Below are 16,550 nucleotides of genomic sequence, written 5' to 3'. Positions count from 1 at the left end.
TCATGGGTACTGTAGTATTCTTAGCCATCCATCATGCCAAAATCACGGACATGTGATTTCTCAGAACTTAAGTTGAAATAATTGAAACTGGTGGTCGTATCATTACATTGTCCGAGAGAGTCCTGAGTTTCTATGTTCAGTATCATTGAGGAGATTGTTTAAAGAAATGTTTGAAATGGGAATACAGAACAGGGAAAAACAGTCCCACTTCGCAACTCTAATGTCAATGTAGTATTATTTACACCTGTGCTTTTCTAGTCAAAATGTCTGCCCAACATGTCCCTGTGAACAGATCCATTGCTCTATAATAATGTCACACTATTTCCTCATTATTACCATGGCCACTAGAGGGCTTTGTTACTTGTAAATATGTCATATTTTGGACATTTGCTGAAATAACTGGTACATAATCCTTTTATTAAAGGCCTTTCACACTCACACAGGTGTTTTCAATCATTCTGATGATTAGAGCTCTGTCTACGTTGAAACTGGGAATAGCTATGCAGGGAACTGTGTGACATCATCAAGACTGGGCCTGAAATCACTCCCTACAGAGCACCACATTTACTGTCCAACATTTTATGTGTCTGAATCCAGAGTGTGAAATTCATGCTCTGTATAGCTAGTGACCTCAGAAAATCCAACAATGATGTGAATAAAGTAGTGTCCAGATCTCACAATGCAATGCCCTGTATTTCAAAGATAAAAAAAATACTATTGTTCAGCTCTACAGCTGTCAGTGATGGTGTAAAATGAAAATGAGTCATTGGTGTCTGAATTATTATTATCATATAGAGTAAATTATTTAGTATCTATATGTAGAGAGTAGTAAATGCATGAACAAGGGAGTGGTTTCACATACAGCTCTAATAAATTATAAAGGTGTAAGTTTAACGGCAGGAGAAAGAACCAGATGTCAATAGGCCTTTTGCACAGCTGTCAAACATTTTGAATTGTCATAGTAGGAAAAGCACAGGTGTTACTGATAACATTATCACTGGTTTCATTCTGTTCAAATGTCCCAGTAAGACTTGACAGTGAACCAGCATGTACAATAGCAGCACCAGAAGCAGCTAAATGGAATTCAGCCATTGTTAATTTTATCATTTACACTTGAGCTTTTCCAACTCATGTCAAAATATCTTCGGTTAAATAAGCCTGTCAACCTGTACATGCACACACAGTCCTTAGAGGAGGCCTAATCAGCCAAAATAAGTGAAAACACCTGCATGGGTGAATAGGCCTACAACTGAAAGCCAGAGCCACACACAATAACAAAAGATTTTTATTTCGAATTAGGTTTGTTTTTGTTTTTTTGTTTGTTTGTTCTTTTGGTATTCGGCATATTAAAATATCTTATAATCTTTACTTCATCCTGGTCAAAGTTAAGAAAGAGAAAAAGAAAAAGCATCTCTTGAAGAAACAGCATTTATCTTTAGCTACTGCACCACCGCTATTTTGTGAGAAAAAATAGACCGGAGCAAAGAGTAGACAAAACATCCTTTCTGTACTGAACAGACTCAGAGGAGTCATCATCCCGTCAAATCAACAACTCTCCACACAAAGTCTTTGGGCAGAGCAGTGAAGCAGCAAAACAGAAAAAAAACTGACATATAGACTACAGTTCAACAATGTCAGAAAAGCATACAATAGTGCCGAAGAAAAAAAAAAAAGTACACAAAGTGCTACTCTTTCTGTCTAGCTCTGTTCCCCTTTCTCTCTGTGTTTTGGCTCCATACAGTACGTGTGTCATGTCTTTTAGGTATTAACTGCAGCGCTATTATACTAACAGAACAGCAGAAACCAACTCTATCTTCTTCCATTTTCACTCCAGTGAGAAAAGTCAGTCAAGTTGCTTGGTTTGAGCTGCCTACTTCATGTTTGCTTATTTTTGTGGATCACATGACTTTTGTATTTGCTTATAATTTGTAATGAGGTGAGATTACTATCATAGGCCTCTAGGGGTTTTCTAAATCTCACCTGCACAATTTGTTTCTTCTCTTTTGTTGTTGAGTTTATGCTGCTTTGTTTTACTGTGCAAATAAAAGAAAATAAATAGAAAAAGTTATTTACAGTTAAATTTGTATCCAGATATTTTTTTGTAAATGAAAGGAGTGTTTGAAATGAAGCATGTGTCTTTTCCTATATACTATGTATGGAATTTGTGATTCAGGAAAACACTGTACCTGCTCATCAGAGGAAACCTTATAGAAACTGCTTTCACACACTTTGTGCCTGTATATCACAAGCATGGCAAATGGTATCATGAACACAAGCATAAACTGGGTTTATGCTGTTGATTTTGATATGTAAGAATATGATGTGAAACAATGTCACTGCTACTCTGATTTGAACTCTATTGGCATTCTCAACCAGGGCAAGTGTGAATATTTTTTTAGTTGCAGAAGTTTGAGAATTTAATTAATATATCTGCCTCAATCATTTTAAATTGAGCTCCATGTGCACTTCAACCATAGACATCCTACTGGCCTAATCTACTTAATCCATGATTAGAGATCACAAGTGCTTAATGACTAGCTGGGTTAATTGACATGTTAGAGTGCTAAAAATCCTACAGTCCATTGACAGCAGTCATACACAGAGCCTTGTTTTCTAAGAGTAGTTGATATTCTGCTTATTGACTCTGTGACTCTGCTTTGACCTCATTCCTTCAGGCAGCATAGACAAAGAAATGCACATGGGACACTACACTAAGTAGAGATAAATTCACTCTACTTTGTGTATATTCTGTGTTAACTAAATTATTGCAATCCTCTAGAAGTTGACATGACTTGACTGAGGCGTATTATGTTACAGAAGGCATTCATTTAAGGTACTCCATCACATCTGAGGACACTTCTACAGTAGCACTCTCTTTCAATGGCTTTCCTTTTTATTGGAGCCAACTACCCACACCCATCCATGAGTAGTGTTTCAATAACAGGAAACAATCGGCCATCGTCTTTCATCACAGGTTGACGCTGGTTCCCGCACGGTGCCACTGGGTCTCTGTGGTGCCAGCCAGCCAGCGCGCCGTAGTCCATAACAGAGGAGAGAGAGAGAATAAAGTGATCATTTCCTTATCGTCCTCCAGGGGTGGATCTGACGCATGGCCTTGCACTGGTAATATCCGAGGCTGACCATATGACCAGAAACCTGTCAGCCTTACAAAGTCATTTAATATACATCTACAATCCCAGCCCACTGATTGACATGGCCCTCATCGCGGAAACAACCCATTTGCAAAATCATATTAAACTTTTGAATGTAATTCATGTTTTTTTTTTGCTGCAAGCGCAGTTAGGATTCAGTTAAGTGAGTGGTCTCTCTAATTTTACACTGCAGCCACAAAGCCACATGTAATTGTCTGTGACGTGCTAAAAGGCAGTTATTTTCTCAGCAAGCAGGCCATGTTTTAAACTCTGCATGTCCTGTCTCACGCCTGGAGGGATTGCTGCCTGGCAGCCCAGACGGTTCCCATGAGATACTGCATGTCTATATCACATTTAGCCTATCAGCCTTCTAATAGAACTCTAAAGAGTAATTGTAATTTCTGGGCTATTCATGTAGTTCATTCCTGGGCTGTTTGTCTTTATTGTATTAGTGCAGTCATTATTATGCAGACAGCAGAAACAAAAATAACATCTATAATTGTATATACACTGTATGTATATATACATACATAGAGTATATATAATTTTCAGATGCTTCATGCTGTTTTCCATCCAATTCTTTTTTTTTTTTATCACTAACCTAATTGAAAAATGGCCCTTTTTCCAAGTAGGTGATACCAAACTGGTGTGTGATATTCATAGCTGATTGCACAATATTCTCCTTGCAATTATGTCAGACTCTGCAGCTACAGTAAGTGCACACAATTATATGGTGGGCACATAATTCTTAAGTTCATCTTATCTGCCATGGTGGAAGCACTAAACAGGAGGCTGCTAATTTGCAATTTTCATATTAACACATCTCTGTGGTTATAAAGCCTATTTGGAGGATTTAACCATTAGATCTGCATTTACTGTAGATGGAAAATAAGTAATTTTGTTGACACCTATCTGACACCTGTGAATAATTGCTACTTCCCACTTGATTGAATGCAGGCTTGTTCAGTGTGGGTCCTATCATATAGCCATCTACTGTTCTATTAACTGGTCTATTGTCAATTTACCAAAAGTCGATGCACTGATCATATACAATATGTGAGAGATTTTATGTGCCTTTATTGTAAGATCTTTGCAATGCTACTTTATTTTGATGTAATCTAGATGACTAGATGTGGACTTTTTACCAAATTGAGAATGGTGTTCAGCTAACTGCCATCTGCCACAGTGTCTTTTTTGACACAACCACAGGGGGGCGGTGCTGAAGTCAGACATTTTCAAATCCTGTATATAGTGGCGTCACTTGTCTTGAATGCTAAAATGTTCTGCACTTAGCTGTTCAAGGGCTGATCCCCAGCCTTAATTCATAATAGCTTAACCTGGGTTGTGACCCTTGAATTGCAGGACTGTACTGTAGGTCAGTTCACACACACACACACACACACACACACACACACAGTTACAGATATGCTCATAGTTTCCCTCACATTCTCAGTCATGTTTCTCTTTTTTTCTCTCTCTGCTGTACGTGATGAATTACACTGCAACCTCCTGTCTTCCCCTTTGTTTTGTACCTTTATTAGGTGAGAGCAGCATTCCTAGCATTCAGGCAGTATCCTCGATGACTTTATGAAAGTGCTTACAGACGCCTTTTCTTGATTGACTTTCCGATGTACGCATCCTGTCCCCCCTCAGAAGCCGTCTTCCTCTTCCTCATCCCTACAGCGCAGAGTCATGATCAGAGCTCTCCTTTGAGGGTAGTCCGGATACCTGTTGCAGTGTTTGCTTAGCCTGCTGGAAGTATGTGTGTGTGTAAGGAAGGTGTGAGGTAAAGGAGGACCTGTTGAACATCACGGGCTCAAAGGAAACATAACAGTGGTGACCTTTGCCTGAAGCAACGTGTCCTGCATCCTGTTGTGTCTACATGCTCCAGCACCTTGACCATGTTTTCTGAACAGAAGAATGTTTCCCTTATCAAAGCTGAAGCATTGAAGTCCTTTGTTTAACTGTCTGTACAGTTTGTGTTTATCCATGATTAGTTACAATGTCAGCCTGTATACTATTAAATAGTACTGGAAAGTGCATCCTTTAAATAGTCAAATACAGTCATTGCTAATAAACTAATTCCAAATGTTAGACATTTTGTACCATGTGTGTCTGTACAGTTTGTGTTTGTCCATGATTAGTTACAATGTCAGCCTGTGTACTATTAAATAGTACTGGAAAGCGCATCCTTTAAATAGTCAAATACAGTCGTTGCTAATAAACTAATTTCAAATGTTAGACATTTTGTACCATATGTGTCTGTACAGTTTGTGTTTGTCCATGATTAGTTACAATGTCAGCCTGTGTACTATTAAATAGTACTGGAAAGTGCATCCTCTAAATAGTAAAATACAGTCATTGCTAATAAACTAATTTCAAATGTTAGACATTTTTCCTTATTCTTTAATTCAGATTTTTTTTTTACTTATACCACTTTATAGACATCCATGTTACATGTGTACACCCTGATGAAAAACTAAAATGTTTCTGTGCTTTAAATATAGTTGCAAATAGATTAATAGAACTTAATTTATGAAGTAATTTAAAAGTTTTGTCAATGTACATGTATACAGACTTTCACCAGTTAGGCCACAGTGGATGATCTCTGCCATTGTCTAATGGCACAACCAAAAATGAGAACTCTGGACTCTCTATGGTAGGCTTAAGAAGAGAAAGAAAAACATTGTGTAAAGTGCAGGTTTTCCCCAGAGTGAGCGTGTGCATTAAAGGTTAGAGGATTGTTCACACCTCATGTGTAAAAATACTTTTCACCTCTTATACCCTTATACAGTAGTTTTTGAGCTGGGTACATCCACATACATGTTCACCACAGAATGGAAACAAGACTTAAATATAGACAAAAGTGGATTTCTAGGTGCTGCTATGTATAAACAGATTAATTGTTGTGTGAGTTTAAAAATGTAGATTCTTATTGCTGGATTAGAAGTAGAGTTAAGGCTTCAGTTTTTCTTACCAAGGTGAGTGGGAGGGGTATTATTTCAGTTGTTGCTCATGTTTCATCCTTATGAAATAGACACTGAGACAATAATTAAACAACAACAACAACAACAACCAGACAGTTATGTTGTTTTACTTCAGTGCATCAATAGCCTTGGAGACTTGGCTGAAGACTTCATCCACTGGCAATTCAGAGTTAACCTAGGCAAAGCAAGATCACACCATATGTGTATGTCAGATTTCACATAGGATTCATGTTTCACTGTTATATTTTCACAAGCATTGCAGATGTACTCACCTTCCTTACAATCCCACGGCCCTCATAAAAGGCAATGACTGGCTCAGTTGCTTTGTAATACAAGTCCAGGCGCTTCTTGATGGTCTCCTCATTATCGTCAGCACGGCCGCTGGTCTCACCACGCTTCAAAAGCCTCTTGACCATGGTCTCTGCTTTTGCGTCAACGTACAGCAGCAGGCAGGGTTTGCCGATCTGGAATCAAAGAGAGTTTGCTGATTCAAGGTTTTTCCTTTATTGTATGAATTGTATGAAGTATAGACCAACATATTATCTCCTACCTTCTTCTCAAACTCCTCGCCCTGCTTCACCTCACGGGGGTAGCCATCAATAAGGAAGCCCTTGGAGACATCAGCCTTGGCGATCATGGCATCCTTAATCATGTCTAAGACTGTGTCCTGAAAGCCCAAAACATTATGATCAACCTTCACAATGAACTTTTTTATTTCATCTGTTTGGTATTGCACAAATGGATAAACACAGTGCTCCTTATTTATTATTATCACTTGCAAAAGATGAAATCAATTCCTTTTTTAAAAAATAAATTAAATTAAGTCCCACTTTCTTACCAGGGGCACAAGCTCTCCCTTTTGCATGATGGCCTGGAGGTGTTTGCCCCTCTCAGAGCCAGAGGCCACCTCAGCACGGAGCAGATCCCCAGATGACAGATGGGTGTAGCCATACTTTGCCACAACCTTCTCACACTGGGTGCCCTTTCCAGAGCCAGGTCCACCTGAAAAAGAAAGACAGAAGGCATCAGTACAGCATGAAGCATAGCTATTAGTGGTCAAATGTGTTGCTGCCAAAGATGAGACAAAATTCAGAGTTTGAATGTACTCACCCACGACAAAGATGATCTTTGAATCTTTAATTTTGTCTGAAATAAGCAAGTACAAATGAGGTTATTAGTCCATACATGTGATATGCTTTCTTTTAAGCAAGAGTTAAATAACATAGAAAAGGATTTTTTTGTAACAAACCATCTCGAGGGTCAAATGTGGAGGAAACGCCTTCAGTTGAATCAGCGACACGCATATTTTCCATTATTTAGTTGCAGGACACAGTGTCTCCTGGTCCACTATGCTGTTTTGACTGTGCTTGCTTTGGTGTAGGTTTGTGTTATTGCTCAAACAGTGTCACCATGGCAACAGTTGTCACTTAATAATGTTATGTAGCCAGGTAGGACACTGCAGCTACATGCAACTGTTCACAGGACACTGCAGTCTGAGTTATAAATCTAGTGAGCAAAAAATTCTAATAAAACACAAGATATTAACTTAACTTAACTATATTGATAATGGGTGTCACTTTATTGTATGATAATTGCAAATCATGTTTTGTCAATTGTATATAATATCCTAATAATTTATTGGACTGCTTAATAACAACTGAATATATGTGTTTAAATGTAAAATAAGACCTCCACTGTATTCTCTAAAATCACCAAAAGAGGGCAGTAGAGTCCTAGTAAATAAAACAAGTCTGCTTCTGCCTTACATCAACTCTATAAAAATGTAAATACAAATCAACATTTTCCACATCATTAATCATTATTGATATACATTTACAATATTACTTAAACACACATGTTATTTACCTGCCATTGTGTTGCGTTAGCTGAGTGTTCTCTTCAACTACAAGACAAAAAAGGACACAGAAAAGTAAATAATTTTACTACAGCAGATGACAATAGAAGAATTTAAGGTCACACAAGCAGTCCATTGTTGTATAGAGAACTGACCCTCTTGGTTGACAGTGTCTAAGTCTGGACAAGGGCTCATTTCAAAGCAGGGGTTAATTTCACACAATTAAGACAACAGATACTTAGTCGAGCATGTTATCATTCTATCTACAGACTATTCCGTAAATCCCCAAAGATAGTCCCAGTAATGACTTATATTTATTTTTGTAGCAGCATAATCAAGATCATAAAGATATTTCTCCAAAAGTGCTCTCTGGTCTTGTTCACTTCTGGTCTTGTGTTTCATATGATCTGTTCAGACAATCTGTACCACTGTATGCATATATATGCAATTACCAAGGAATCCGAATTCTACTTTTTTCTTTGGCAATAGTTCTTAGTACTTAGACAGCACTGTAAGCAATTGCTGTTAATTTACAGCCAATTTTCACCACTAATCTGCTTTATTTATGTAATATGGTTTTGTACTGTACTTAACAATGCACTGTGGGCTGGTCCATTTGAAACAACAGCACAGAGGCCCTAAATAGTGTGTTAATGTTTTATATTACAGTAACAATATTTTTTGGAAATTGGGTTTTGCAGAGAGAATATTGGAGCTCGATAAGAAGTTTGATAATAAATTGGCATATTATCTTAAAGGACCAGTGTGTAGGATTTAGTGTCATCTAGCAGTGAGGTTGCAGTTTGCAATTAAGTAAATACCCCTCCCCTCACCCTCCCCTTCCAAGCATGTAGGAGAACCTACGGTTCGCCAAAAATATGGCCTTCTCTAGAGAGCCAGTGTTTTACTATCAGAACTTGATCCATTTGGTCCGATCACATTTCAAAAGTCTAGAAAAGCCGCATGATTTAATTGTTTTATCTACATTCAAGTTAGCCAGAGGGTTCAACTTGAAGTAAGCCATCTCAGCTAGTGGAAGTCTTTAGTTAGCATGCTCCAGCACATAGAGAATGCGCAGTATGTTTTCATCTGGGCAATGTCTTTACAGTGGCAAGTGACTTTTTTGGCTTCATAAGCTTCTGAGCAATATTCATAGGAATGAACGGGGCAAATTGAGTAGCTAGTAGGGATGTGCAGAGGGCCCAGTATTTGTATTTGTATCTGTATTTGTTGAGGCAGCAAAATTATTTGTATTTGTATTCAAATAAAAGTGGCAGGAGGTTTAATAATCCTGTTTTTGTTTTTATTATGCTTTTAATTTTAGAAAATTAAAGTGTTACAATAAGTGTTCATGAAGTGTTCCCTTGGGAGCACTTTGCTTGTGTCAGTAGCTCAGCTTTATCTCTGGGGAACACCCCCAACTCCGGGAGTGATGTCCACATTATGAAATGTGCGTCATGTAGCAGGTGGATGTGACTCCTCTTTGAGACCTGCTAATAGACATAACAGTGGAGCAGAGGTAAGAGACTGAAATAGCGATGTAACTGACCTGCACACTGGTATTTGACATGTTTTTTTTTTTCTTACAGAAAACAAATAATTTTTAAAAGATTTCTATGAGACAAATATTCATTAAAAAAAACACTATTTGTGCTTTGCCAAATAATGTATTTGTATTCGGGCACACCCCCAGTAGCTAGTGAGTTAGCTAGCTAACAGCACTCAACTCACTGGCTTCAAAGGGTTCCATAGGGTGTATGATTTAAAAATGTCACTTATCAGTGAGGCTGAGATTTGAATGTCACTGTATTTTATCAAAACAGTACTAAAGACCACAATTCATGGGGGCTGGACACCCTTTTTAAGGGTTGAAATCAATATTTAAAATTTTCCCAACCATATTGGTCAATACTAATACATATTTTTGTAAGAATGTTTGTACAAAGGCAGGTGCAAAACAAGCTAAGTTTTTCATACATGCCTAATATAAGATAAATAAGTGGATTTTAAACAAAGACTAAGTTGTTTTTTTCTTTAGCTAATTTGACAGAAAAAGAAAGGCCATAAAAGTTCTAAATCCACATTTGGCCAAATGTCTGCAGAGACACTTATATAGCTTATCAGCGATGTACCCAAAATCTTTCTTTGTTTCTTATGTTTTTTTTAGAGACAGAGACAGTTACGTTGGATCTGTAAATTATTCCAAGCTCTTCACCACTGAGTAGTGCTTTGTCAGTCTCTGAGTCTTCATCGCCATCATCATCAGGCACTCAATCTCATTCTAACCCATCACAGCTGTCGGCCATTGCATTATTGTTAAGCCAGGCAGGAAACAACGATTCAAGCAACAGACCTTCCACATCTCAAATACTGAAAACATGGCCAGAAAAATTCCATTTTCCCTGGGAACAAATGCAACAGGAAATATGCAATTGTGGAGCGACAATGGACCAGTGTAGCAATGGAGATGGTACAAGTGCTTGTAGATGAAATGAGGAGGTATGAGGCTAACCCCACTCACTCGCAGTGCCTCACTGTTATTCGAAATATCAAGTAGTACCGAAAGAATTTTGCTGATGTGACAGTAGATGGGTCACTTTTGGGTGGAGGTTTAATGTCACTTTGGTTCAAGTGAAAAACCGCATTGAGAATGTGAACTGTGATGGAAGCTGTGCATCGAGCCTCTAGATCCAGTTCTACATACAAGAGACACCTACAAGATTTCACCCACAACTCCCTCCAGAAGAAATTTATGAGACTGTGGGGCAGAACTGCCAAAGACTGGAGGAGATTTACAGACAGGAGGGTGCAGGTAAGAAACTTTGGTGTAGTAAAACAGACAGCCTGGAATTATCAGCTTTATAACCATTGATTAGGCATTGTTATTGTACATTCCCAAGAGTTATTTTGATTAGTTATTTGTTTGTTTGTTTGTTGCTGTTTTACAGTGGCAGCACTGGAATAAATCTATAGAGAGGAACGACAACCAGCCAGATGATGTTCATATCTAACTGACCCAGAAGATTCCTATTTGAATCAGGACTGTCCCATAGACTGTATAAAAATAATGGACGTAGCCACCGGATATCACCCATTGGTTTGTGGGCTTCTGTTTTGAAGCCTTGAGTTTGGCATTTTGACCGTTGCCATCTTGGTTTTTAGTAGCCAGAAGTGATGAGAAGTGACCATATTTGGATAAGAGTGTGGAGCTGGGGAGGAGCTCCCCAGGGTCCAACTACAGCACCCCACACACCGCTGTGGTAGCAACTTGTCAATAACAAGCTAGCCACGCCCTAAAGCATACCCTGCTTTATCATCTATTTTACTCTGAATGGGGCCATAATTTACAAAATGAACATCAGACTTCCGTACAATTGGACTTCTTTTCAGAGCCAGTTGAGTCGCCCCCTGCTGGCCATTAGAGAGAATACAGGTTTAAGGTACTTCTGCATTGGCTTCACTTTTCAGACTCAGAGCTACGTGCTTGGACTGTCCACACCCAGAGACTTTTCCTGTAGCTCAGCATGCACCTACTTCACAGGACTCTTTTGAGGGGTAAAACACAGGACTATTATATTCCAGAAGTAAAAAGAACCCAAACAATTTATTTTCCAAATGTTGCTATTGTTGCATATTTTCAGAATGATTCTATATTATCAAAATGGTCTTAATACTACAGCAGAGAATACATTGCAGTAAATTTATATATTGCAGATATTTTTTACTGCTTTTTGAGAGAACCTAAACATACCTCATTGGATTCTTTATAGGTTAAATACTTATTCCCTCTGTATTAGTTGCCTTGGTATTCAGCCCACTTGTTTGATCCAAGGTTAAGATCAAGTTTGGTAAGATAAATCACTTATAGCAATAATTTGGAAGGAGTTACAATTTGTATCTCAGGTATTTTCACATTTGGTAAGGGGCAGTCTCTGACATGCAATGTAAGACTTTTAGTTTATTGCCATTGTTTTGAGCAGATACTATTAACTTTTAAATAAAAGTTTGTTTGATTTATATCCTTTCTAAATTGTGTATTTCTTATTTTGCATAATTTTCGTAATAATGCATATTTTTAAGCAGATGTCTGTAGCCCACAGAACAATAAAGTGCTAATGTTAATTGCATTGAAGATTGAGTTATTATATTATCAATTATGTCTTTTTAGAGAAAACAGTGTGAAGTTAAAGTAATCTACTGGCAACCCCCTAACCAGAATGTTACTATTAATTCAAATAAGCATAGAAATATACAGCATTTCATTTTTACTGTACTAGACTGTATCAGTCAGTCAAAAGTATCTGTACTGTAGAATTACAGTGTTGCAGTTACTCTGCTGCCAGCAGTTTACTCTTATCTAACAGAAAAATTCTTTAAAATGTGGGTACCCTTCAACTCAACTCTACCTTTCAACGACTTTTTAACTTATCTCTTGTGCTTCACATCCACCACACAAACACATAAAAACATCAGCAGAAGTAGTAGTAGTAGTAGTACTGGCAATGTTGTTATCGATGTTCTCATATGCATCTCTCAAGGATGTGTCATTGGTGCATATTTTCGTAATGTGAATACTGATGATGCACAGAGAAAAGTTGATTTTCAATGTCTTTATTAATAGAGACATTACAATGTAGCCACACTAAACTTAAATTGAGCATAACAATACTGAGTTGCACTGTATGTCTCAACTCTGATAAAAAGTTATCTCCTATGGCCTTTAAGCTATTTTGAATATATTTTTGCAAACCAATGATAACCTGGCCTACCCGTGGTAGAACAGTAGAAGCCTCTGTCTGTAGCACATAGGGTTATTTAATGCTGACGATTCAAAATAAGACCACAACAATCTGTGGCACAGGAATCCCCATAAATTCTGGATTATTCGTACTGAGTATATCTAAAGAAGACAACAGCCCGATGGTTTCCTGTTTCTCTGACTTAAAGACAGACAAAAATGAGGAAGGAGATCGGGCAAAGTCATTGGTGCTGCTGTGTGTAAACAGATATCTTAGTTCAAGTAGCTGCTTGTCTGTGTCATGCCTCGGGTGGAAAATGAGTGTGTTTGACAGAACTGACTTAATATAATTTTAAGGTTTGGCTCAACAGGTGTTGCCTGTGCCAAAATAACCACCTAGTTTTGTACAGGCTGTAGGGAAGGCCTATAGTATACAGGCCAGATTTCTGATACGTATCTATTTCACCAGCACAACTATTTTCCACTGATGTTTGGAATTATTTCAGAGTCAGAATGCCATCTTTATGCCACCTGTCAATGCACAGTATATGGATCATATAACATCTATATATATTATCATCTTACAGTAACTCCCCCCTTTGCATACAGTTATGCAAACTCCAGTTTTGACTACTGAACTTGTCACTAGGTTACCAGGTTACTACATTAAACACACACACATGCACTATGCTCATCAAGTAACTTGAGAAGTTTCTGGTCTGAGTTCCGTGAAACCAGATTTTTGATAAAAAGGCTGATTTCTTAGGTTACTTAAAGCTGCTCATAAATAAAATAGAGGGAGTTCAAGAAGTGTTACCCTAATTACAAATATCTCTGTACACACACTAAAATGTAATATTCTGAGTACAATCCCAGAAAAAGAACTTACACGGACCATAAATAGCAAAGAAAAAACAAAAATAGGATAAGAAATATGAAAGATGAGTGAATTTGTCTCTCTTTTAAGACACACTCAACTAATTCTTGATGGGTTATCCCAAACTTTACATTATTTCAAAACCCTACTTTACAATAGATACAGTAGAAATGGGTGACAGTACATAAAATTGCATGTAATATTAATAAAGTTTTTAAAGTCAGAGACTTGAATTTGACCTTGTGACCTTGTGGCTGTTTGTTCACTGGCACATGGCTGCTATTCAAACAAATCTGTTACTATGAGGCCAGAATGATAAATATCAAAGGTGATACTAGTTGTTTCACTTCAGCAACACTGAAGCAGAGAATCAAATAAATGACAGTTAAACATGGTTCAAAATAATAATTCTGTAGCTAACACATCTTTCCTGGTTCACTATGAAGGACATACTGTTGCAGACTATACACTGAAGTTGCTACCAGCTTGTTCTCTGATTCTTACTTGCAATACTCCTCTGTCCTAGTGGTGCTGCGTCTCAGGTGTCCAATTTTATGTCAGCTGCTGTTAACCCTGTGCCCTGTCTAAATGTCACTTGGACGCTGGTATCTGAGTCAGCACAGTGCCTGTTTGGGAATCCCACTCTGACCTATTATGGTGCCATCTAGAGGGTGTCTTGCCTTTTTGGTATGTCAAACATGTTCTGGTTCTACTAAATTGCACAGCTCAAGATGAATTGCAATCAATACTGTATGTAATCAATATGGCATAATGATATTTATATATTGTAATCAATATGGCATGGAATTATGGAACAGAAACCTACTATTCGGTGGAACATAACATGGCTTTGCTGCAGTGTGATTGCTCTAATACTTTCCCCAACAGAAGTTGTATAATTACTAGATATAGATGTGGCATGGTGTTTAAACTGGACTTTATCATATGTAGACAAAGCCCTGTGAATGTTGGACTAGGATTGGATCCATATTATGTTCCTTGAAATGGACGCATTTCTTAATGATACATAACTATTGCAATGCCATGCATAGCCAGAATGCAAGAGTACTTAGAGAACCAGATATATCAGTGGAGTCACATTTGAACACGTGGGTTTTTTGTAATTCTATCTGTATATTGAAATATTAAGATACTGGGTTCACCACAACCCCCACCCGATGTCAATATATCATGCCTGTCCCACCCCAATGTCTTATTACTGTTCTTTAACATGTAGCCCAGCTAAAAAAAGACTCAGTCAGTCTGCAGCTGTTAAGGGATAGCATGTCAACCATTCTCAAAGAGCACATGGGGATGAAGCTTTCACTGACTGCCCTTAGAAGCAACAGGAGCGAAAACAAAGTACTGAGCACATAATCTATTAGTGCATTCTCTCTGTACGGTTGGTTGCTAAGGTGCTCTGCAATTTAATTGAGTGCACTGTCCCTTTAAGGGTGAACAGGGGATCCTTTGACGTCAGTGCAGTGGGAAATATTCCATGTTGTTTGTGAAAGGATGGAGTGAGATAATTTCCGAGTTAGCTGTGACTGTCACGAATGTGTTTGTTTTCCAAATTGCAAGGTTTGATTCTCTTAATCGTGTGCCGTCTATTCACAAGAATCAATGTCACTCAGCCCCTAAGCAGCTGTCAATGACCATTACTAGGAGCTAGAAACATGGCAGAGGAATTAAAAGGTTGTATAAAAACGGCTTTCAATGGATGGAGGTGGAGGAAAATGTTTTTATAGTAACCGTAAACAAAAAAAAAAGAATAAAAAAAGAATCAATGACAGGACTACATATTTTCAGCAGAGTAATTATGCCATCCATTGAGTGGCATCACTGTGGGTGACATACAAGACCTACATGCCCTTGCACTATGAAGAAATGCCTGATCTACTGACACTCAACCATTTTAAACAGTGTGACTAACCAAAGTGCTGAGACAGATGACAATTTACCATTACAGTCTCTGCTTCTGTAATTCTCACTCTCCATCCCATCAAACAGCCCTGCCCACTCTGCCTGCCCACTCTCTTTCTCTCTGACATGTCTCTCTGTTCATTACACATTCTGACAAAATCCGACCCTTTCCCTGCCATTTCCTGCCTGCTTGTCCTCTATGGAGCCTTTGTCCTCTGTACTGACCTGTCTTTCGCGCTGTGGCTCTAGATCCCAGTGCAAGGGGCTTCCGTCCCTGAATCCCCGTGTGTGTGTGTCTGCACAGTTCCTGCTGCACGGCAGCCCTCCCTCCCCCATGCTATGCCTTTTTATAGCTCAGCTGAGCCTGCTCAGCCTGCGCTGCATTCTGGGTAAGAGGGAGCAAGAACAGGCAAGGAGAGTGAGGAAGGGAGAGAAAGGGAGATGGACAGGAGGAGGCACGGGTGAAATTAGAGAGAGAGAGAGGAGGGGAGGGCTGTGGCAGTGTGCACGACTAAGTATTAGTTCAGGTCATTGGGTGACAAATGGCTGCATGAGAATGTGTCACTGCAGCTTCCTTTTAAACTTAAAATGTATTATAGAGACCATATTTATGAGGATGTAAGCTAAAAGCGGATGATTATTTGTGATGGTAATGTATTGTGTGCATGATCTGGACCAGCAAATATTCAAAACCAGAAACCATACTGGAGTGCTTTGTAATAATGAAAGTGACACAAAAAAGGGGGGGAAATGGAAAAATATATTTTGACTGTTGTTATAAGAGAACTGAGAGACAAATCAGACATAACCAGCATGTACATGGTTAATTCGTTTCAATAAATTCTTTACATTCCTGCTCAGACTTGATTATGCAACCAAACTGGAAGATAACCAACACGTTTGGTCAGTCCTTTGTGCTTTGTTCCACCAAAGATTAGAGGTTGGGAAATTCAATCCATTGATTGCACTATTCTCAGGAATCGAATGCGCTCTAACTGTAGTAATACTTCTGTGCTAT

At 38.4% G+C, this 16,550-nt stretch overlaps 1 protein-coding gene across 2 annotated transcripts; it reads right to left on the bottom strand.

The window, feature by feature from the left end:
• Positions 1–6,230: 6,230 nt before the first annotated feature.
• ak1 (adenylate kinase 1) lies at positions 6,231–15,887 on the bottom strand. 2 transcript variants are annotated; one of them, XM_044333975.1, is made up of 7 exons: positions 15,758–15,887; positions 8,006–8,042; positions 7,250–7,285; positions 6,978–7,141; positions 6,690–6,806; positions 6,412–6,603; positions 6,231–6,314 (listed from the first exon to the last, which is right to left on the bottom strand). In XM_044333975.1, the coding sequence occupies exons 2-7, from the start codon at positions 8,010–8,012 to the stop codon at positions 6,246–6,248; spliced, it is 585 nt and encodes a 194-aa protein (XP_044189910.1). In that variant the 5' UTR covers positions 8,013–8,042; positions 15,758–15,887; the 3' UTR covers positions 6,231–6,245. The 2 variants fall into 2 exon arrangements, with proteins under 2 accessions (XP_044189910.1, XP_044189911.1); XM_044333976.1 differs by lacking the exon at positions 15,758–15,887 and adding an exon at positions 14,114–14,138.
• Between the last annotated feature and the right edge of the window lie 663 nt (positions 15,888–16,550).

Source organism: Thunnus albacares, chromosome 18 (assembly GCF_914725855.1).
Source record: "Thunnus albacares chromosome 18, fThuAlb1.1, whole genome shotgun sequence".
Classification (NCBI taxonomy): Eukaryota; Metazoa; Chordata; class Actinopteri; order Scombriformes; family Scombridae; genus Thunnus; species Thunnus albacares.
This window is presented reverse-complemented; position numbering and strand designations above follow the sequence as displayed.